Source organism: Lathyrus oleraceus, chromosome 7 (genome assembly GCF_024323335.1).
Source record: "Lathyrus oleraceus cultivar Zhongwan6 chromosome 7, CAAS_Psat_ZW6_1.0, whole genome shotgun sequence".
Lineage (NCBI taxonomy): Eukaryota > Viridiplantae > Streptophyta > Magnoliopsida > Fabales > Fabaceae > Lathyrus > Lathyrus oleraceus.
The window spans coordinates 382850850-382876154 of record NC_066585.1 but is presented as its reverse complement, the minus strand read 5'-3'; the positions used below and the strand labels follow the sequence as shown (position 1 = coordinate 382876154).

Genomic DNA, 25305 nt, shown 5'->3' with positions numbered 1-25305 from the left:
GTTTCCAGCACATGGATTTAAGTTGACACATTTATTATATGGACCACAAGCTTGTCCTATCCCTAGCAATGGATAAGGCATAGCTTCTCAGTGCTGCCTTTATATGGGCCATAGGTCTGTTGCTTCCTTTCCCTTACCAATAAATAAAGCCATCCTAAATCTAAGCATTTTATAATAAAATATGTAATGGCATAAATCAACAACTTGTCTTGATTCTTTTTGCCAAAACAAACTTGTCTTTATTCTCCTTTTGTTTTTGTCGTTGGAACAAAGTACCTAACAAGCTGAAAGGGAAAAACTAAAATACCAATTATAGTTATACAAAGTTACAAACATATATTTCATATACTCTTATATCCACACCGACAATTACACATCTCAAATTCTCAAGCTGAATCAGAATACTGAATACATTCTATATATACAAGGATAAATACATGTACTGCAACTAAATATGAAAATGAAATATTATTCAGAATAACAGAAGACACAAAACTAAGCAGCAAAGGAGGAAAAAACATATTCTGCTTAGTGATTTATCAACCTGCATTAAATGTCTTCTAATCCTTGGATTATTGTTCCCTTGAAAACTATATGAATTACGATATGTATACATGTTTTCCATCTGGTTACCGAACACTCTCGCGTATATCATTTCACCGAAGATTCCAAATGAGTTGTCCAATGACGAACCACTTGTGCTAAACATTGGTGAAGGGTTTCGAGGATGATAATAAGGTTGTGAAACAGTTGTAGTATTATATGATCTGGGACCCAAAGGTCTTTGAGGTACAGCAATCCCAGCTTGACGAGCCTTCCCTTCGGACTTTGTGGTGGATTGGCCACGGCCGTATAATGGAACTAGCAAGGACTGAGAGAGTTCTGATTTGCATACGGGACATTGTGGCTTCTGCTTCTCCTCATATTCGGAAGAGATACTAGTTTGTATATGAATCCATTTGTAAATACAAGGCCAGCAGTAAAGGTGACCACAAAACGTGACTACTGGATCTTGCACACACTCTAAGCAGATGTTGCAGTCAAAGCCACCAGATGCATTTCTATCAGAATCTGTGGTGGTTTTCCAGTTTTTCAAAGACGGTTTATCTTCAAAAGAATCATTTTGGGACACGTTGTTGTCCATGTATTGATCTAACGCAATTTTCTGTTACAGGTACCCTAACCTGAAATGCATAAGCAAAACAATGTATTAATTACGAGTATTGGATAAATGGCAGCAGATTAGTACATTTTCTGACAAACAAAGTTTAGTTAGGATTAACAGTTTAGATCTATAAAGCACTAAACATAATCAAATATTAAGCATTAGTACAAATTGTATAACTATTTTCCTTGTGTTTGGTAAAGCAATTTAAGTCAGTTTACGCCGTGGACCAACTTGATGTCGATTTTAAGCATTGCAGAGTCATGAAATTAATTGGTGTGGGTCAAGACAAGTATAGATCTCAAACAAACAAATCAAGTACAGCATTTTCATTAACTGCAAATTAGCTAGAATGATGATAACTATTCAAAAAAAATAAGCAATGTTTATAAGTTCGAGTTGTGCATTTCAGGTTAATTGACCTTGAAAGTTAAACTAAAAGGGTTTTCACTCTTGATATGGTTATTATTTTAAGCTAGTTAGTCATAACTAATAGCTTATGGTGGTGGTTAGGGTGGGGTCGGAATTTGGGTAGAGGAGATAAGTTCAAGTTGTGGCAACCACTCATGCACACATCACAGGAATCAACTTTTCCATAAATAAAAAAATTGTTTGGAAAGAGACACAAGCATATTTCAATGTATTTCAGAAAGTAAAACAAAAAACAAAATTTGAAAATAATGAAAAGATTTAACTTTTCACCGAGTTGTTGGAACTAACTTGATAGAAATGATTACAAGGGCCTATGACTACCCTACAAGTATTTTTAGATAACAGTTGCAACAATTTTGCTAGCTGTTACAGTTACACATATTAAGGCTATGTGTCACAAGACTATATTTTTTGAGCTTCGTATGTTAAATAGGCTACTTGCGGGGCCGTTTAAAGCCAGAAGCTAACAGTATAGAACAAAATTCTGTATGAATTTGGCCCAAACATATAAATTATTTGCATTGAATGTGATACCTTGAGAAAACAATACTCAAAGCCTTCACCACTAGGCAAACCCGGGACTTATTTTGATAATCTTATAGCTTATATTTTTTCTCTTCTCTTAATTAATCCATGTATTCTTAATTAAAAAAATGAACAAATTAATAAAAAAATAAAATTGATGTGATTTCGTATTTAGAAGCTAGCTCAACATCTAATTTTACTAAACACTGATTTGTACAGCTTAAATATATTAGTTGCAGAATGAAACTCATCTGTACTTTACATAAATTATCATACAATATGAGAGAAACAAAAGAAAGTAATTTGTGATATCTAGCAGCATCATTGAGGAAATGAATTTACAGAAATAGAAATAAAATTTGTTCTAGATCTATTATAGGAGGAAAGGAGATTCAATTATTAGTGAACATTGGAAGTTGGTTAGTTATTCACAGGTTCCCTTTGCGCAGAAATTCACAAGAAACACAATATTTAAGAACTAGTTGTAAGGTCAGAAAATTAGTATTCTGAGTTTAAAGTGGTGGTAAAAAAATATAGAAAATTATTTTAATTAAAAGACATGAATTGAATACTTACAGATAGAGATGAATGAGTGAAGAAGGAAAGGGAAATAGTTGATATTTTACAAGTTTGAATGATAAAATAGAAAGTGAAAGGTGTTTGAGGATGTTAAATGGAAACAAGTTGAAGAGAGAATGGAACGGAAGATGGAAAAGAAGGAAGTTGCGTTAAGTAGAAGGGAGGGAGGGAAATAAGTAAAAGACAGCAGACAATACCATTTTAATTCTATTTTATAATAATGATAAACAATTCTATCATTAAATAACCTTTCTTTGAGCAGTTCAACAATTGGGGCTAAGTTTGACAGTCTTTCCCTTTCATCATATTCTTTATTTTAGTTTTTTTGAAATGGCCCTTTCATGGATGCTATTCAATTCAGTATTATAATTATAGATTAAGTATACGTTGGAATGTTTCTTATATTTAGAATATTCACTATTTATTTTAAAATATTTATTTATCATTATTATTAATTTAAGAAAATATATTATTATTAATTTAAGAAAATTATTAAATCATAATATTCTTGTAAATACTAATTTACAAGACTTTTTTTTACCGCATTACCCTTTTTTCAAAATATATTTTTAATATATCCCACTTTGAAAATTAATTCCTAGAATGCTCTATTTTTTGTTTCGTCTCACCCATTGAAAGGACGAGGACGTGAAGGAAATTTTGCAACGTGTAGGCTCGGCCAATGGTTGGTCGAGCTAATGAAGGGTCTTTTTTATTTATTTATTTAATTTAAATACATTATTAGGATTATTAATAAATGATTTTTTAATTATTTTTATATTTAAATAATATAAATTAAAAAAAAATTATAATAATATTTTTGTAAATTAAAAAATTGTTTTAATAATAAAGTTATAAAATTATATGTATATATATATATATATATATATATATATATATATATATATCTGATCGGCTGTTCCACATCTTGTGCCAACTTTTTTGTCTTTTCCCTTACCTAAGTCTTCTGGTCTTTGTCTTGGGGGAGATGGAGATGAGTCGGAACACAGATATTGATGTTGATCTTGATGTTGATTTTGATGTTGCTGTGATGTATTTGGAAGCATATTCATACCATCGAGTTCTTGAATGGAAAAAGTAGGCATATTTAGTAGATGCTCATCGGTGAGGTCAAAGTCGGGTAGTGAATGTGTTGGTTGTAACACCCCAAATATTGTTAGAGTAATTTATATATTATTTAATATGATTATTGGAAGGTAAAAGGAATTATTAAATAATATTGGGATTTATTAGTATTATTATTATTATAGGTGTTATTTATTTTAATAATAATTAAGTAAATAAAATAAATGGAATATGAAGAGTGGAAGGGTAAAAGTGGAAATTGGATAAAAGAGGCCAAAGTGAGGACTCAGGTTTTTTTCACGTGTTTTTGCCTCAGAGTCAGAGAAAGGGGGAGAAACGCTGAAGAGAAAGAGAAGGAAGAGGAAAAGGCCAAAGATTGCTCAGAGCTTCCTTCAATCCAAAGAGGTAAGGGGTCTGAACCTTATTAAACAATAATATGCTGAAAATGGTGAAATATTGTATGAACGAAACTGGGATTTTAGTCGAAGGAATTCGTAGAAATTATATGCAATGATGTTAGGATTGTGAAATCGAATAGGAGACTAATTGTACTAGATGATATGAGTGATTTTGTGCGAAATTTGGACTGTGGAAGGATGAATTTGGATAGATCTCGTAGTAGAGAAAGCCATGGCAGATCTGGAGATCTGGTTTCTGGTCATACGCGTATGGCACTAGGCAATACGCGTATGAGATGGCCTGGTACGCGTATGGCACTAGGCAATACGCGTATGGATGAAGAAGATGGAGTTTTGAACGTGAAATGGTCTCTGGTGGTACGCGTATGGGGAAGTGATACGCGTAGCATATGCGTATGGGAATGGCCAATACGCGTATGGATTTGGTCAGGCGTGGGCAATACGCGTATGAGCATAGGCAATACGCGTATGGGCAGACTTGTGGTCCTTCCTGGGCTGTTGTTGTGCAGTTTCGGTTGTTTAGGCTGAGCGAGGTAACTTAGCTGATGCATAGGATACGAGGGATCATTTCCCGTTGCTTTGAGTGGTATAGATATTAGTAGAGTGTGATAATACTGTGTTTGATTATGTGGCATGATGTGATATGCTTTTATGATAGAATGTGTTAATGATGATGATAACATGACTATATGATGCTGTTGTTGCTATGTTGATTATGATGCATGCTTGGTGTGCATGCATTCATGAAAGGCCGATGCCTAGTGATGAACGGACTGAGTTCCAATGATGTTGTTGACTCCGGGCTTGTTGAGAGGCTTGGTTCCTTACGGGGAACTCGGATTCTATGGTGATGAATCTGGGAGTGGTGATCCTGTAGTGGGTCACAAAATGGGTATACCGAGTCGTGTTGAGTCATGCATGGGTGTGTGCATTGCATTTAATATGTTGTTTTGTTGATGTTCATGAGTATGTTGATTATGATGATTATGATGAGCTGTGTTGGTATAGGTGAAATATATTTATGTTTATGTTTCTGTCGTTATATTATTATTTAATAATGTAATTCTCACCCCTTCTGCATGTGTTTATGTTCATCTATGATGAGCAATGTGCAGATAAAGAGGAGTAGCTATTGTTGAGGGTTGAAGAATAAGTGTAGAGTTATTCTACAGAGTCGAGTCAAATGCTCTGGTCATGTGACACCGGGGTTATGGGATTCGATAGATAATTGGTTATTATTTACGTTGTTTATGATGACTAGTATGTTGAGGTGCTTTGTTGAGATAATGATGAAATATTTTTATGAATTGTTATGTGATGAATGATGATATTGTGCTGTTGTCCGCTGCGAAGTTTAAATATTAAATAATATATGTTATGTTGAAATGAAATAAGTGTTATGTTGTAAGGAATGTAAACTCTTCTACATGTTGTACTCTGATAATATAATTAAATATGTCGTTCGGGTAGAAGGGTGTTACATTAGTGGTATCAGAGCATGGTCAGTCCAGTCGAGTCATAATGTGAGGTTTTCCCTGTTGGTCGATTAGTGTAAATGACACTGTCGATATTTAACGGTTGTGGTTGTGTTGTGCAGAGTATGGCTGGAGAAAACGACCGTGTGATTGCTGAGGCTTTGACTGCTATGGCACAGGCTATGCAGGCGCAGCAGAATCCGCCGGTCGACGAGTTTAGGAATTTGGGAAGGTTTCTGAAGAATAACCCTCCTACATTCAAAGGGCGCTATGATCCGGATGGTGCTCAGATTTGGCTGAAGGAAATTGAGAAGATTTTCCGGGTGATGACGTGTACTGAAGCACAGAAGGTGCAGTTTGGTACGCATATGTTATCTGAAGAGGCTGAAAACTGGTGGGATAACACTCGCCAGAGAATTGCAGTACCAGGTGCTGAGATGACTTGGGAAAGGTTCAAGACGGCCTTTCTGGAGAAATATTTTCCTGCTGATGTGCGATGTAAGAAGGAGATGGAATTTCTAGAACTGAAGCAGGGTAACATGTCTGTTGCTGATTACGCTTCGAAGTTTGAGGAGCTGGTGCAGTATTGTCCTCATTATAATAATGCTGATGCTGAGGAATCCAAGTGTGTCAAGTTTGAGAACGGGTTGCGTCCCGAGATCAAACAAGGCATCGGTTACCAGGAGATTCGTAGGTTTCCTACACTGGTTAACAAGTGCAGGATATTTGATGAAGATAGCAAGGCTAGGACTGCTCATTACAAGAGTCTTAGTGAGAAGAAGAATAAGGATCGTGGTAGTCCTTATGCATCTCCGAATGGTAAAGGTAAGCAGAAAGTGGTAGATGCGAAGAGGCCAAGTGGGGGAGGATCTCCCATAGCTGGTAAATGTTTCAAGTGTGGCGAGCCAGGCCACCGTGCTGATAGCTGTACCAAGAAAGTGCTGAGATGTTTCCGATGCGGTCAGGCTGGTCATAGAGTTACGGAATGTAAGGATGCTGGTCCGACATGTTTTAATTGTGGCGAGAAAGGCCATATCAGTTCGCAGTGCTCGAAACCGAAGAAGGCGGCTACTGCAGCTCATACTACTGGTAGGGTGTTTGCTCTGAGTGGGGCTGAAGCTCCTAAGGAAGATAATCTGATTAAAGGTACTTGCTTGATTAATAATGTTGAATTGCTTGCTATTGTTGACACTGGTGCTACTCATTCGTTTATTTCGTATGAGTGTGCGACCAGGATTGGTGTGATTATGTCGTCCCTAGGCGGAAGTATGGTGATAGATACTCCTGCTAATGGTTCTGTGAAACTTCTGTTGTCTGTCGAGGTTGTCATTTGACGATCTTTGAGAGAGAGTTCGTGGTTGATTTGGTGTGCTTGCCCTTGCACCAAATTGATATTATTCTGGGAATGAATTGGCTAGAATTCTATGGCGTGTTTATCAACTGCTATAGGAAGACGGTGCGATTTTCTGAAGTTGGTGAGAATGATGAGGCAAGATTTCTATCTGCTAAGCAGGTGGGGGAATTTGTGAAAGATGAAGCTCAGATATTCGCTTTATTTGCGTCTCTGCAAGCGGATAAGAAAGTGGTGAGTGTAGATTTGCCTGTTGTCTGTGAATTTCAGGATGTGTTTCCGGAGGATGTAAGTGAATTACCTCCAGAACGTGAAGTCGAATTTGCCATTGATTTAGTACCAGGTACGAGTCCGGTGTCGATGTCTCCTTATAGAATGTCGGCAGCTGAATTAGTTGAATTGAAGAAGCAACTTGAAGAATTGCTTGAGAAGAAGTTTGTGCGTCCAAGTGTTTCTCCTTGGGGTGCACCAGTATTGTTAGTAAAGAAGAAGGAAGGTACGATGAGGTTGTGTGTCGATTATCGGCAGTTGAATAAGGTGACTATCAAGAATCGGTATCCATTGCCGAGGATTGATGATTTGATGGATCAGTTGGTTGGAGCTCATGTTTTCAGTAAGATTGATTTACGGTCGGGTTATCATCAGATCCGAGTGAAGTCAGATGATATCGCGAAGACTGCTTTCCGTACGAGGTATGGTCATTATGAATACACTGTGATGCCGTTCGGTGTGTCTAATGCTCCAGGTGTGTTTATGGAATACATGAATCGTATATTTCATCCGTACCTTGATAATTTTGTTGTGGTGTTCATAGATGATATATTGATATATTCTAAGACGGAAGAAGAGCATGCAGGACATCTGAGAATTGTTTTGCAGGTGTTAAGAGAAAAGAAATTATATGCAAAGTTATCTAAATGTGATTTCTGGTTGAAAGAAGTGAGTTTCCTTGGCCATGTGATTTCGAGTGGTGGGATTTCTGTTGATCCTGCTAAAGTTGATGCTGTATTACAGTGGGAGACTCCGAAGTCTGCTACTGAGATACGCAGTTTTCTGGGGTTAGCTGGTTATTATCGCAGATTTATTGAGGGCTTCTCTAAGTTGGCATTGCCGTTGACGCAGTTGACTAAGAAGGGTCAGGTGTATGTGTGGGATGCAGCTTGTGAAGCGAGTTTTGTTGAGTTGAAGAGGCGGTTGACCAGTGCTCCAGTGTTGATCTTGCCTAATCCTGGTGAGTCCTTCGTTGTTTATTGTGACGCTTCTTTGATGGGTCTTGGTGGTGTTTTGATGCAGAACGGTAAAGTTGTAGCTTATGCTTCTAGACAGTTGAAAGTTCATGAGAGGAATTATCCTACGCATGATCTAGAACTTGCAGCTGTTGTATTTGTGTTGAAAATGTGGAGGCATTATCTGTATGGTTCCAGATTCGAAGTGTTCAGTGATCACAAGAGTCTGAAGTATCTGTTTGATCAGAAAGAGTTAAATATGAGGCAGAGAAGGTGGTTAGAATTACTGAAAGATTTTGACTTTGAATTGAGTTATCATCCCGGTAAGGCTAATGTAGTTGCAGATGCGCTGAGTAGAAAGTCTCTACATATGTCTATGATGATGGTTCGGGAGCTTGAGTTAATTGAACAGTTCCGGGATATGAGTTTGGGTTGTGAAGTTTCCGCTGATAGTGTAAAGTTGGGTATGCTGAAGTTGACTAGTGGGATTCTGGAAGATATTCGGAATGGTCAGCAAGTTGATGTCGCTCTAGTTGATCATATTACTATGGTTAACCGGGGTAATGGTGGTAATTTTGAGATTGATGAGAATGGCATCCTGCGATTTAAAGGTAGAGTTTGTGTTCCTGAGGTGTCTGAATTGAAAAAGAGTATTCTTGAAGAGGGCCATAGGAGTGGATTGAGTATCCATCCAGGTGCAACCAAAATGTATCAAGATTTGAAGAAGTTGTTTTGGTGGGCTGGTATGAAAAGAGATGTTGCTAAATTTGTGTATGCTTGTTTGACTTGTCAGAAGTCAAAGATTGAACATCAGAAACCGGCAGGTATGATGCAACCTTTGAAGATTCCTGAATGGAAGTGGGATAGCATTTCCATGGATTTTGTGACGGGATTGCCGAGGACGACGAAAGGTAATGATTCTATTTGGGTGATTGTGGATCGATTGACTAAGTCGGCGCATTTCTTGCCGATGAAGATTAATCACTCTTTAGAGAAGTTGGCAGAGTTGTATATTGAGGAGATAGTGAGGCTGCATGGTATTCCATCCAGTATTGTGTCTGATAGAGATCCCAGATTTACTTCTAGATTTTGGGAAAGTTTGCAGAAAGCGTTGGGGACTAAGTTGAGGTTGAGTTCAGCTTATCATCCTCAGACTGATGGTCAGACTGAAAGAACTATCCAATCCTTGGAGGATTTGTTGAGAGCTTGTGTGTTGGAGCAGAGTGGTTCTTGGGATAGTTATTTGCCGTTGGTGGAGTTTACTTATAATAATAGTTTTCATGCTAGTATCGGTATGGCTCCATATGAAGCATTGTATGGTCGGAGGTGTAGAACTCCATTGTGTTGGTATGAATCAGGTGAGAGTGTTGTACTCGGACCTGAGATTGTGCAGCAGACAACTGAAAGGGTTAAGATGATTCAGGAGAAAATGAAGATTTCTCAGAGTCGTCAGAAGAGTTATCATGATAACAGGAGAAAGGCACTTGAGTTCCAAGAGGGAGATCATGTGTTCTTGAGAGTTACTCCGACGACAGGTGTGGGTAGAGCTTTAAAGTCTAAAAAGCTTACTCCGAGGTTTGTGGGTCCATATCAGATTTTGAAGAGGGTTGGGGAAGTGGCGTATCGGATAGCTTTACCGCCGTCGCTTTCTAATCTGCATGATGTGTTTCATGTATCTCAGTTAAGAAAGTATATTGCGGATCCTTCGCATGTTGTTCAGTTGGATGATATCCAGGTGAGGGATAATTTGACCGTTGAGGTGTTGCCAATTCGGATAGATGACCGAGAAGAGAAGACCCTGAGAGGTAAGAAGATTGCTCTAGTGAAAGTTGTTTGGGGAGGTCCAGCTGGTGAGAGCTTGACTTGGGAGCGTGAAGATCAGATGAGGGAGTCGTATCCGGCTCTATTTACTTGAGGTATGTTTTCGAGGACGAAAACTTCTAAAGTGGGGGAGAGTTGTAACACCCCAAATATTGTTAGAGTAATTTATATATTATTTAATATGATTATTGGAAGGTAAAAGGAATTATTAAATAATATTGGGATTTATTAGTATTATTATTATTATAGGTGTTATTTATTTTAATAATAATTAAGTAAATAAAATAAATGGAATATGAAGAGTGGAAGGGTAAAAGTGGAAATTGGATAAAAGAGGCCAAAGTGAGGACTCAGGTTTTTTTCACGTGTTTTTGCCTCAGAGTCAGAGAAAGGGGGAGAAACGCTGAAGAGAAAGAGAAGGAAGAGGAAAAGGCCAAAGATTGCTCAGAGCTTCCTTCAATCCAAAGAGGTAAGGGGTCTGAACCTTATTAAACAATAATATGCTGAAAATGGTGAAATATTGTATGAACGAAACTGGGATTTTAGTCGAAGGAATTCGTAGAAATTATATGCAATGATGTTAGGATTGTGAAATCGAATAGGAGACTAATTGTACTAGATGATATGAGTGATTTTGTGCGAAATTTGGACTGTGGAAGGATGAATTTGGATAGATCTCGTAGTAGAGAAAGCCATGGCAGATCTGGAGATCTGGTTTCTGGTCATACGCGTATGGCACTAGGCAATACGCGTATGAGATGGCCTGGTACGCGTATGGCACTAGGCAATACGCGTATGGATGAAGAAGATGGAGTTTTGAACGTGAAATGGTCTCTGGTGGTACGCGTATGGGAAGTGATACGCGTAGCATACGCGTATGGGAATGGCCAATACGCGTATGGATTTGGTCAGGCGTGGGCAATACGCGTATGAGCATAGGCAATACGCGTATGGGCAGACTTGTGGTCCTTCCTGGGCTGTTGTTGTGCAGTTTCGGTTGTTTAGGCTGAGCGAGGTAACTTAGCTGATGCATAGGATACGAGGGATCATTTCCCGTTGCTTTGAGTGGTATAGATATTAGTAGAGTGTGATAATACTGTGTTTGATTATGTGGCATGATGTGATATGCTTTTATGATAGAATGTGTTAATGATGATGATAACATGACTATATGATGCTGTTGTTGCTATGTTGATTATGATGCATGCTTGGTGTGCATGCATTCATGAAAGGCCGATGCCTAGTGATGAACGGACTGAGTTCCAATGATGTTGTTGACTCCGGGCTTGTTGAGAGGCTTGGTTCCTTACGGGGAACTCGGATTCTATGGTGATGAATCTGGGAGTGGTGATCCTGTAGTGGGTCACAAAATGGGTATACCGAGTCGTGTTGAGTCATGCATGGGTGTGTGCATTGCATTTAATATGTTGTTTTGTTGATGTTCATGAGTATGTTGATTATGATGATTATGATGAGCTGTGTTGGTATAGGTGAAATATATTTATGTTTATGTTTCTGTCGTTATATTTTATTTAATAATGTAATTCTCACCCCTTCTGCATGTGTTTATGTTCATCTATGATGAGCAATGTGCAGATAAAGAGGAGTAGCTATTGTTGAGGGTTGAAGAATAAGTGTAGAGTTATTCTACAGAGTCGAGTCAAATGCTCTGGTCATGTGACACCGGGGTTATGGGATTCGATAGATAATTGGTTATTATTTACGTTGTTTATGATGACTAGTATGTTGAGGTGCTTTGTTGAGATAATGATGAAATATTTTTATGAATTGTTATGTGATGAATGATGATATTGTGCTGTTGTCCGCTGCGAAGTTTAAATATTAAATAATATATGTTATGTTGAAATGAAATAAGTGTTATGTTGTAAGGAATGTAAACTCTTCTACATGTTGTACTCTGATAATATAATTAAATATGTCGTTCGGGTAGAAGGGTGTTACATTGGTTGTGTGAAGGTGTTGGATTGGGTGTGTTGTATTGGAGGATAGTAGACATCATTAGGGTTGTATGTAGAAGTGGGTTGTGCGAATGTAGTGTTAAATGTTTAGGGTTGAGATTGGGGGTTTGAGTTATCAAAGTTGGGTTGAGGAATTGGAGTGTATTGTATGGGTGGGCGTAGGTTGGTTTGTTGTTGACATTGTTGGTTGTATAAGTAGTTTGTTTGAGGGAATGAAGTGTGGGGATTGTGGGAAATTTCAGGCATTTCGCTTACCTTGCTTCCGTGTAATCGCAATATGTTCAAGTATACGCCAGGACTACTCCATTCACATACGTCTGTTCAAAATTCTTAACGTCTTCAAGGTCTATAAGGAGAGTTTCCTAGGACTTCCCCATGAGGAGAATTGGCCACAATATGAAGGATTTACTCTTTGCCACGACGACTCTATGAGAAGGATGAAGAAATGGCGCCCAAACAGCACCCGGATTAGAACTGAAATGGACAATGTTGAAAAGGAAAAGAGAATGTGTGGGATTTGCTGTGAAATAGGACACATGCGTAGGAAATGTCTAAATGTTGCAGGACCCTCTAGATGATTATGTTTTTTTTTATTATCAACTATTATGCACGTACTATATATCAACCCTTGTGTATTAATAATGTCTTTTGGAAACAAACATTATGGAATACATTTGATAATCAAAGGCTTCTGGTTATAAAGTACAATCACAACAACTTAAATTCATATAGGTTATTAACTAACTAATCAACAACAACAACCAACACAAGTGGACCTTTAACTCCTCTGTTAACTTCACCACTATGTGCCGAAAACATACACTAAACATCTTCATCATTTTCTATACGATCCAGGTAATACATGTACGTACCATCAGGGCTTGCATCAGTCAACGTTATGTATGGGCAACGATACTCTACTTTTCTCACATTCATACGACGCCCGCCCAATTTTCGAAAGCCAATGTGGATGGATGCAATCAGTGTTTTGAAGTTCCATTGCGGATCGAGGCAAACACTGATTTTTTCACCTTGTCCGTAAAATACAAGACCCAAACAGACATTCTTACCAAAATAATTTGATGTGTGATCTGAATTACATTTCTATAAGTCCTGCTTTTTATAGAAAATTAATACATGAATACTCGGTCAATCATTGGCCGAGAGCCCGAGACAGTACAAACACAAAGCAATTCCTCGGTAAATGAAAGTCATTGGTGATAACTATATTATTTAAAAACAATATTAATTAATTAAATCTATTAAACTAATTTAAAACATAAAAAATAAAATTCCTTCATACACTCGGCCATCCATTAGCCGAGTGCATGCATGGCAAAAAAGTGTTGGCAGAACTCGTCCGACCAACGGGCGAGTCAATACTAGCCAATTTACACATTCAACAACTCATCCTTTCAATGGGCGAGACAAAGGTATAAAGTAGGGCATTCTGGGAATTAATTTTCAGAGTGGGGTATGTTGGGAATAAAGTTTGAAAAATAGGGCAAGGCAGTCAAAAAATCAATTTACAACAATTTTTATCTATTTTTTCTAATTAATTATCTAACTAAGATTGAAACATGCCACCAGACTCCCTAATTTATCATTTTGCATAATTTTAATTTACACTAAACCATGTCATTTTTCGTAATTGACTAATTAATCAATATCATTCATCCATTTTTGTTGCCATGTGTCACACTTTCATTGGATAGTTTAAATTTTCACTTTCCCTCGATTCTATTTCTCATTTGACCGGCTCTTTCTATTCCATCTACTACTTCTATTTTTTTAGGGTTCACATGCAAGGGTCATTTCTTCTTCATTTTCATTTCCAACAAAAACGAATGGTGGTGGCGACACGTAATCCCGGCGGGGAAACGCGATTCCGACTAGGGGAGTTGTGGTCTGTAGTGATGTTTTCCCTTCTCTTAATTTTTTTTCCTCGTCGCCATCTTTAATGTTTTCATGGTTTCCATCTTTATCTTCAATGAAGATTTTCTAAAACGAAATGCTATGCACATTTCGTGTTCATAGTTTCATTTCACTATAACCCCATTTATATATGATGTATAAAGGCTTTCATAGTGATCTAAAATATGAAATTTGTGGGAATAATATTTGGTAATACTAAATATGGAATGTAATTTACTCCGGTAAATTGTGGAGGAGTAATAGGAAGGATATAAGTGAGAGGCTTATATTTGTGGTTAATTTAAATCCACAAATTATTTAGCTTGTATGTCACTATAAATTCTTCATACATTTTGTAGACCAATTACATTAGAAATATATAGAGTGTAATAAAGTGATTCTTCTTTAGATATCTTTATTCATACAAGTCTTGTTCAATTTTAGTGAGTTCTATATTTTATATAATTAATAGAAGAAAAATATCCGTTGTGGCTCTAACAATTGGTATCAGAGTAAACGTTAAAATTTAGAGTGGTAAAATTTTATTTCTTGAAGAAAATGGCTTCTACTAGCGGAACTGTCAAGGTTGGGAAATATGAAATAGATAAGTTCAATTGGAAAATTGATTTTTCTTATTGGAGGATGCAGATGAAAAATATTCTTATATCACAAAAGTTGCATAAGGCGTTAGCGGGGAAAGAACAAAAACCTCTGAGTATGAAGGATGAGGATTGGGAAGAGCTAGATCTTGAAGCACGGACAACTATAATTTTATGCCTTGAGAGGGATGTTGCTTTCTTGGTTAATGAAGATGCAACGGCTTCCGCCGTGTGGTCAAAGTTAGAGAATAATTTTATGACGAAAACTCTAACAAATAGGATCTACTTGAAATCCAAATTGTATACATGCAAGATGGAGGAAGACACCTCAATCCGGGATTATGTCAATAAGTTTGATAGGATTATATCAGACTTAAAATATATATATATATATATATATATATATATATATATATATATATATATATATATATATATATATATATATATATATATAATATATATATATATATATATATATATATATATATATATATATATATATATATAATATATATATATATATATATATATATATATATATATATATATATATATGTAAAGATTGATGAAGAAGACCAGACACTCATGTTACTACTTTCATTACCAGAGTCCTATGAAAATTTAGTCCAGACATTGATGCTTGTAGGTGATACTCTAACAATGGATGAGACAAGAATATCACTTTTAGCAGATGATCTTCGAAATGTTGCTACAAGTGGGATGTCGAGTTGTGGAAGAGAATATAGAGAACAAGCTCAAGGATTGTTTACTACTAGAGGGAGGACAAATGAAAGAGGACAAGGTGGGAGAAGGGAGTATAAATTAAAATCTAATGCTCCTGGAGAAAGAACATGCTTTACATGCGGTGAGCATGGACACTTTAAAGAAAATTGCCCAAATAAGAGAGTATTATTTAAGAAGCAGGCAAACGACAACAACAACTCCAAAGGTAAGCAACAAGATTTTTCAAAGGCGAGTTATGTCTCAAATGATGAGGAAGATTGTTTCTCTGTCTCAGAGAAAGATCATGACATTTCCGGTAAGTGGATGTTTGACTTAGGAGCCTCACACCATATGTGCCCAAATAGGAAGTGGTTTACTACCTACCAAAGTATAGATGGTGGAACTGTTTTAATGGGAAACAACCATGCTTGCAAAATTATGGGGTATGGTACAATACGAATCAAGATGCATGATGGAGCGGTAAGGACTTTGAGGAACGTGAGACATGTCCCTAATTTGCGGAAAAACCTTATTTCTCTTAGTGTATTAGAGGAAAATGGTTGCAAAATAATCTTGGAAAATGGAGTCTTAAAGTTCGTTCGTGGTGTGTTGGTTGTGATGAAGGGAGTTCGTAATAGGAATCTTTATCCTCTTATATGTGAAACTGTCACAGGAGATTTGGCAGTTGGAATCAGTGGAAGTAAAGATCAAATAGAATGCACGAGGATATGGAACATGCACCTTGGGCATATGTCAGAGAAGGGTTTATCATTGCTTAATGGGAAAGGTTTGCTAAAGAACATGAATAAACCATCTATGAAATTTTGTGAACATTGTGTGTATGGAAAAGCACATCGCTTGAAGTTCTCTACAAGCAAGCACAAAAGCAGTGGATTGTTAGACTATGTGCATATTGGTGTTTGGGGTCCGACTAAAGTTACTTCTAAGGGTGGTTCGAGGTACTTTGTTACATATGTTGATGATCATTCGAGGTATGCTTGGATTTATTTTCTTAAGCATAAGAATGAGGTATTTGATATTTTCAAGTGTTGGAAAGCAATGGTTGAGAACAGAACGGGTAGAAAGCTGAAAACTCTGCAATCGGATAATGGTACAGAGTATACGGATGGAGTTTTCAAGAGGTTTTGTAATCAAGAAGGCATTGTTAGACACTAGACGGTCAGGGGCACACCACAACAGAATGGAGTCGCAGAAAGACTGAATCGTACACTTCTTGAGAAAGCAAGGTGTATGCGCTCTAATTCTGGGTTAGGTCGAGAATGGTGGGCAGAATCAGTTGCTACAGCTTGTTATGTAGTAAATAGATCCCCACATTCCAGTTTAGGTGGAGACACGCCTTATAGGGTATGGTCAGGTGAACATGTTGATTATGAAAGACTGAAAATTTTCGGATGCACGTCCTATTATCACGTTAAGGATAACAAACTTGATAATAGAGCCAAGAAAGCTATCTTTCTAGGATATGCAAAAGGGGTCAAAGGCTATCGTCTTTGGAGTGTAAAGATTCTAAGTTTGTGATCAGTAGGGATGTTACATTTGATGAAAAGTCTTTGACAACTTTGTCAAAACTTATTAACCCTAATGATGGTGATGTGATGATATCAAATAAGCAAGTAATTGAGATAGAATCTGAAGACCAATCATATTCTAATAGTGGTCAGGTGAAGAATCCTATCGCCAGTGAAGATGAAGAACATGATCATGAGGAGGTTCAATAGGAAAATACACATGTGTTACAACAACAACAACAACAACAACAACAAGAATCTTTGGATGTCACTAGGCCAAAGAGAAATTATAAACTAGTTCAGAAGTTTGGGTCAGACAAACCTCTGAGGCATTATGGGCATGTTAACTTGGTGGAATATGCACTCTCAGTTGAAGATGATGAGTCGGTCACCTTCAAGCAAGCTATCAAATACAAAGATAGAGAGAGTTGGTTGGTTGTTATGGAGGAAGAGATGCAGTCTCTTCACAAGAATAAGACATGTGAGGTGGTCTCATTGCCTATAGGAAAGTCTGCTATTGGTTATAAGTGGTTATATAAAAGAAAAGAAGATCATACTAAGTTGTGCGATACAAGATATAAGGTTAGAGTAGTGGCCAAGGGGTTTGCACAAAAGGAAGGAGTTGATTACAATGAGATATTTTCTCCGGTGGTGAGACATACTTCTAGCTGGGTGCTATTAAGTTTAGTAACTCACAGTGATCTTGAGCTGGAATAACTAGACGTGAAGACAACCTTCTTGAATGGAGACTTAGATGAGGAGATATATATGTATCAACCTGATGGATACAAGGTTGAGGGTAAAGAGAGTCGGGTATGTCGCTTGAGAAAATCACTTTATGCGTTGAAACAATCTCCTAGACAGTGGTACAAGCGATTTGATTCTTTTATGATAAAACAAGGTTTCCCTAGAAGTAGTTATGACAGTTGTGTCTATATTCAGAAGCTTCATGGAGGTAATTATATCTATCTATTATTGTATGTCGATGACATGCTTATTGCTTCAAAAAGCAAGGTGGAGATAGATAAGTTGAAGTTTAAACTTGGTAAAGAGTTTGAGACAAAGAATTTGGGCGCTACAAAGAAAATATTGGGTATGGAGATTAGAAGAGAGCGGACAAACCGAAAACTGTTCTTGAGTCAAAAAGGCTATTTAGAGCGGGTTGTTGAAATGTTTGGAATGAAAGGTGCTAAGTTGGTGGTTACTCCATTAGCTCCACAGTTTAGGCTTTCTGGTAATCAATCTCCCACTACAGTAGAAGATAAGGCATACATGGAAAATGTACCTTATGCTAGTGTAGTTGGCAGACTGATGTACGCTATGGTGTGTACACGTCCAGATATTTCACAAGCGGTAAGTGTTGTTAATAGGTTCATGGAGAATCCGGGAAAGGCACACTGGGAAGCGGTGAAGTGGATTTTGAGGTACTTGAAAGGTACCATTAACACTAGTTTGCATTTTGGTGGAGATACATGTCAAATAAGTGGGTTTGTTGATTCAGATTATGCTGGCGATCTAGATAGACGACGATCTACTACTGAATATGTGTTTCAAATACACGGTGCTCCAGTTAGTTGGAGATTGATGTTACAACATACAGTGGCACTCTCTACTACAGAAGCTGAGTACATGGCAGTAGCAGAAGGAGTGAAGGAAGCATTATGGCTGAAGAGTTTTCTAGATTACTTGGGTATGAAACAAGAACGTGTGAAACTGAGTTGTGATAGTCAAAGTGTGATTCACTTGGCTAAGAACCAGACTCATCATGCTCGGACCAAGCATATCGATGTAAGGTATCATTTTGCACGGGATGTCGTATAGGAAGGTCATATTTCTCTTACGGAGGTACATACTGATGATAACCCAACTGACATGTTAACCAAGGTTGTGTCAGGTAACAAGTTCCAACATTGCTTGAACTTGCTAAACATTATTCCATATTCGTCCAAAATTTAAATGTTTCAAATTACGAACGAGATGGAGAATTGTGGGAATAATATTTGATAATACTAAATATGGAATGTAATTTACTCCGATAAATTATGGAGGAGTAATAGGAAGGATATAAGTGAGAGGCTTATATCTGTGGTTAATTTAAATCCACAAATTATTTAGCTTGTATGTCACTGTAAATTCTTCATACATTTTATAGACCAATTACAATAGAAATATATAGAGTGTAATAAAGTGATTCTTCTTTAGATATCTTTATTCATACAAGTCTTGTTCAATTTTAGTGAGTTTTATATTTCATATCATTAATAGAAACAAAATATTCGTTGCGGCTCTAAAAAGTTTCATCTTCTGCACATTTCTGTTATATCGTGGTTGTGAATGTGCATTTCCATCTAAGGTTTCTATAGATAAGGATGCAAACTGTGTTTCTAACATTACAAGTTTTATTCAAAACTATGATGCATAGGTACGGGTACGGTACTCGGTGCGGGTACTGGTACCGGTATAGGATACATCATTTAAAAAAAATCAAGGTACAGTTACCTTAATAAGAAATAAGAATTTTCTGTAAAATGTATGAGTAAAGAACTAAATTGTTAGGTTCCTAACAAAAACACTACTATTAAAAATTGAAAAAAAAACAAAAATAACATTAAAATACAATAACAAAAAAATTAAAACACATGAATATACTATATTGATATTTCAGAAAACCATAAATTTCATTCAAAATCGAATAATAAGAAAAAATGAAGTACCACGAGTACGGTACGAGTACTCAGTACGGGTGCGTATCCGATACTGATACTTCACCATTTTAGAAGTACCCATATTTCAGAGATTCAAAATATACCTTTTTTCATTTTGATTTATTTTTCCTTTTAAAGCTTTAAATAGGCTTGTGGGAAGTGATTTTGAGGAGGACAATTGATTTATGAAGGACCTTTAGGTCGAAATTCACATAAGATTATCAATATTCAGAGGTGTTACAACCGAATGATTACAGGAAATTCATATTTTCCGTTTCCCTGAGCGGCATGGCTAGCCTTCCCGACGCCGGCGAGAAGCTCATCGATAAAAGAGTTTTTCGTGTTATTTTTGCAGGGATATCACTATCTTTGGCCGTAACTACTGTCGTAAGTTTATGTTAGTGTGCAAAATTCTTTATTTTGATTTGATAATGGAAGAATAAAACTTGATTCAAAACTAACTTAGTTTTTCATCAATGGAATCATGATGCAGGTGTATTTTACTAACCACAGATATGATGGAGTTCAACTCTGGCAGCTCCAGAGTACTTCTGGGATTCATCCATTTTTGTGGCTTTCCAAATTCATATATTTCTGTTTCCTATATCTTTCAACCTTTAATCTTTTAGAGGTCGAAGCCGTTGACAAACCTAAAGTACACCTATGGGAAACTGGCATCATAATAATAACCAGGCATCCACGTGTATTAATTATTCTTAACATTATACAAGTGAGCTCGAGGATCCACTTGATTTTTATGGATTTCATAGCATAGACCGATAATTAATCTTCTTTTAATTCAACTATCATATTTTTCATAAGAAGATTCTTGCTTTTCTAGACAACGATGTCAAGATTAGTATCTTATAAAAGATTCTTGCTTTTAATCTGCTTTTAATTCAACTATCGATATTGAATTGGATTTCAGGAACCATATGTTATTAAGCTAAGTGAAGATCAAATAGACCAACTTCTTTCTGCCTTTTGGATTCAGGCTAACTTTCCTGATAACTTGCCTTCAAATATTGATGTTATAGCTCATTCATTCATATTGACACCAATTTTCTTGCACATCTAGTTTTTCTTTTCACATTCACACTGATTATTAAATCATTTCAAACTGCGATGCTTCTTCGACTCTTCTAGATCACCATGTTGATCTTTATGATTATCATGTAATATATTTCAGCATAGTTTTTCAATTTAGATATAGACATATACATTCACGTGTAGTATCTTATGTTACTATTTTTTTATGCAATGAATGGGAAACTACCACTTGGTGCTACTGATGTCGGACGCCATTGTGTCATTGTGTTAAGTCATCAGAGATGTATCAAGAATACAGTGGTCCATTATGATATTTTCATACGAGTGAGTAGTGTTTTTAACCACTTCATCTTTATTCATATATAGTTGCAGGCATTGTTCTATTAAATTTTGGATAAGGATTCTGATCCAGTATTGGTTCCAACTGATAATTCATGGCTTCCTGGTATTTTCGGTGCAATTAGACGCGAAGTGGGAAGCCAACACTCTCTTGGAGAATCAAATGTTGTTAACTCAGCTAAGAACAAACTAACTAGTTTGTTGCATAACCCTTATCAGAAAGGTCTCAACAATTAAATTGTATATTCCCTAGTATGTGATATGTGTATGACACTGTCGATGCATTGTTTCTTCTAATGATTGTTTGCTGGTGTGTAGAATGGCCGGAAGAAATGATTGTGATATTGCTAAAGGTTTGGAGTCAGTGGTTCAGGTGCTGCAGGGTTAACAGAATTAGGATGGTGATGAGTTATGTGGTTTGGGGAAATTTCAGAGGAATAATCCGCCGATGTTCAAGGGCAGGTATGATCCGGAGGGTGCTCAGGTATGACTAAGAGAGATCGGAAAGATTTCCTGAGTGGTGACTTTTATTAAGGAACATAAAGTATTGTTTGGTACTTATATGTTGTCGAAGGAAGTTGAAGACTGGTGGGATAATGCACTCCAAATACTAGAGGTTGTTGGTGCTGAGATCACTTGGGTTGTGTTTAGGGTGTCATTCCTAGAGAAGTGATTTATTGAGGATGTGTGTAGCAAGAAGGAGATTGAATTCCTTGAGCTTAAGCAAGGAAACATGACAGTTACTGAGTATGCTACTAAATTCGAGGAACTTATGAAGTTTTGTCCTCACTACAGTGGTGCAGTTGTGGAGGGGTCAAAGTGCATCAAGTTTGAAAACGGACTGCGCCCTGAGATTAAGCAATGTATCGGTTATTAGGAGATTCACAAGTTTCCTACGCTTGTGAATAAGTGTGGGATTCATGATGAAGACATCATGGCTTGTTCTGCTCACTATAAGAGCATTAGCGAAAGGAAGGGAAAGAATCAGTATCATGGGAAGCCATATAATGCTCCAGCTGATAATGGGAAACATAGAGCTTCAATTGAGAAAAAGCAAAGTGGGGGGAAAAACTCTTTCTTCTGTCAAGTGCTTCAAGTGTGGCGAGTTTGGATACTATGCTAATGAATGCAAGAATAATATTTTGAGGTGTTTCAAATATGGGAAGACGGGTCACCGTATTGCAGATTGCAAGAGTGTTGGGCCGACATGTTATAACTGCGGCAAACAGGGTCACATCAGTACCAATTGCCAGAAACCGAAGAAGGCACAGTTTGGAGGGAAAGTCTTTGCTCTGTCAAGATCATAGACTACAAGCGTTGATCGATTGATTCGAGGTACATGTTTTATTAATAGTATTTTGTTGATTACTATTATTGACACGGGTGTAACATATTTGTTTGTTTCTCTTGATTATGCTGAGAGGTTGAGTTTGAAATTGTCTTTTATGGTTGGGAGTATGATTGTTGATACCCCAACTCTAGATCCAGTAACCACTTTGTGGGTTTATTTGAATTATCCACTTACTATTTTCGGTAAGAATTTTGGAATGGATTTAGTATGTCCACCTTTCATAAATCTCAATGTTATCCTTGGAATGAACTGGTTGGAGTTCAACCGTGTTCATATCAATTGTTACGACAAGACGGTGTCATTTCTAGAGTTGGATACAAGTGATAAGTTGTTTGTGTCTGCTAAGCAAGTGGATGAGTTTGTGAAGGAAGAAGCTGAAGTGTTTATGATATTAGATTAGATGAAGGCTGAAAGCGAAGCCGTGATTGGTGAGCTACCAGTGGTGTGTGATTTTCCAGAAGTGTTTCTAGATGATATTAGTTATTTGTCGTCGGAGTGTGAAGTTGGGTTCGTCATAGACTTAGTACCTTGTACTAGTCTTGTGTCGATGGCTCCTTATAAATGTCTGCTTCAGAGCTGGGTGAACTGAAGAATCAGTTAGAGGAGTTGCTTGAGAAAAAAATTGTTTAAACGAGTGTTTTGTCGTGGGTGTGTCGATGTTGCTAGTTAAGAAGAAAGATGGTAGCATGAGCTTGCGTGTTGATTATTGACAACCGAATCAGGCAACTATCAAGAACACATATATTTTTTTCGAGGATTAATGATTTGATGGATCAGTTAGTAGGTGCTTGTGTGTTTAGAAAGATTGATTTGCTTTGGGTTATCATTAGATTAGTGTGAAACCAGAAGATATTTCGAAGACTGTGTTCAGAATGAGCTATGGTCACTATGAGTATTCATAGATGCCATTTGGGGTGTCTAATGTGCCTAGAGTGTTCATGGAGTACATGAATAGAATACTCCATCCGTATTTAGATCAGCTTGTGGTTGTGCTCATCGATGACATATTGATATATTCGAAGTCTGATGAAGAACATGTAGAGCATCTAAGAGTTGTGTTGCAGACCTTGAAAGAGGAGAAGTTGTAAATGAAGTTTTCCCAATGCGAGTTCTGGTTGCGATAGGTGAGCTTCCTTGGTCACATGATTTCTAGTGGTGGTATTCTTCTTGGTGCATCGAATTTAGAAATTATGTTGCAATGAGAAACTCTGAATTCTGTTACAGAGATTATAAGTTTTCTTGGTTTGGCTAGGTAATACATGAAGTTTATTGAAGGCTTTTCGAAGTTAGATTTTCCTTTGAGTCAGTTGACTCGAAAGGTTCAAGCATATGTTTGGGATGTGCATTGAGAAGAGCATTTTCAAGAACTCAATAGGAAGTTGATGTCTGCTCCAGTGTTGATTTTACTAAATCCATGTGTGTCCTTTGTTGTGTATTATGATGCTTCGAAGACGGGTCTAGGTGGTGTGTATTTATGCATTATGGTCAGGTTATGTCTTACACTTCTAGACATTAGAGAGTTCATGAAAGGAATTATCATACGCATGGCCTAGAGTTGGCAACTAAGGTGTTTATGTTGAAGATTTAGAGTCATTATCTACTTGGCTCCAGATTTGAGGTGTTTAGTGATCACAAGAGTTTGAAGTATCTATTTGATAAGAAGGATTTGCATATGAGGCAAATAAGGTCGCTCGAATTTATGAAGAATTATAATTTTGTCTTGAGTTACCATCCTGATAAAGCCAATGTTGTAGTTGATGCGTTTAGCAGGAAGTTGTTACACATGTCGGTGCTTATGGTTTGAGAATTGGAATTGATCGAGCAATTCAAAGATCTGAGTTTGGTGTGTGAAAAGACTCATAATAATGTGAAGTTGGGCATGTTGAAGTTGAATAGTGGTATCCTTGAAGAGATCAGAGAAGGTCAGAAAGTTGATTTGGGATTGGTTGACTGACTTGTGTTCATCAATCAAGGTAAGGGAGGTGATTTCAGAATTGACGAGAATGGTGTGATGAGGTTTAGAGACAGGGTTTGTGTACCAGATACACCAGAACTTAAGACAAGTATTCTTGAGGAAGGTTATAAAAGTGGTTTGAGTATTCATCTTGGTGCACCAAAGATGTATCAAGACTTGAAGAGAATGTTTTAGTGGCCAAGAATGAAGGAGGAAGTATCTAAGTTTGTCTATGCTTATTTGACTTGCCAGAAGTTGAAGATTGAACATCATAAGTCGTTGGGTCTGATGCAACCATTAAGTGTTGTTGAGTGGAAGTGGGCAAGAATTTCCATGAATTTTATGACAGGTTTTCCGAAGTCGACGAAGGGGTGTGATTCTATTTAGGTTATTGTTGTCAGGTTGACTAAATCGGCTTATTTCATTTAGATTAAGATCAGTTATCCTTTGTAGAAGTTAATTTCGTTATCTATTTAGAAGATTGTTAGCTTGCAGAGTATCCCACTGAATATTGTGTGGGATAGATATCTGAGGTTCACGTCGAGGTTTTGGCAGAGTTTGCAGGAAGCATTGGGGTCTAAGCTGAAGTTGAGTTCTACTTATCATCTGTAGACAAATGGTGAGATGGAGAGAACCATATAATCTGTGGAGGATCTATTGAGGGCTTGTGTGAGAGAACAAGGAGGTGCTTGGGATAAATAATTGTAGTTAATTGAGTTCCCTTACAATAACAACTTCCATTCAAGTATTAGAATGACCCTATTTGAGGTGTTGTATGGTAGAAGGTGTTGGACACCTCTGTGTTGATATGAATCAGGTGAGAGTGCGATGATTAGACCTAAGATAGTTTAACAAACTTATGAGAAGATCAAGATGATCCAAAAGAAGATGAAAGCTTTACAGAGTCGCCAGAAGAGTTATCATGATAAGTTGAGGAAAAAACTTGAGTTCCAAGAGGCGGATCTTGTGTTTTTGAGAGTTGCTATGGTAACTGGTGTTGGTCGAGATTTGACGTCTCGAAAGCTCACACCATGTGTTTGTTGGTCTATACCAGATCTTGCAGAGGATAGTAGATGTGGC

The 25305-nt window shown here is 37.1% G+C and overlaps 1 protein-coding gene across 1 annotated transcript; it reads right to left on the bottom strand.

Moving 5' to 3' along the window:
* Window positions 1-319: 319 nt before the first annotated feature.
* Window positions 320-2917, bottom strand: LOC127106401 (E3 ubiquitin-protein ligase RMA1H1). The gene is made up of 2 exons (XM_051043696.1): window positions 2699-2917; window positions 320-1184 (listed from the first exon to the last, which is right to left on the bottom strand). Exon 2 carries the CDS (start codon window positions 1142-1144, stop codon window positions 473-475), a length of 672 nt encoding a protein of 223 aa, XP_050899653.1. The 5' UTR covers window positions 1145-1184; window positions 2699-2917; the 3' UTR covers window positions 320-472.
* Between the last annotated feature and the right edge of the window lie 22388 nt (window positions 2918-25305).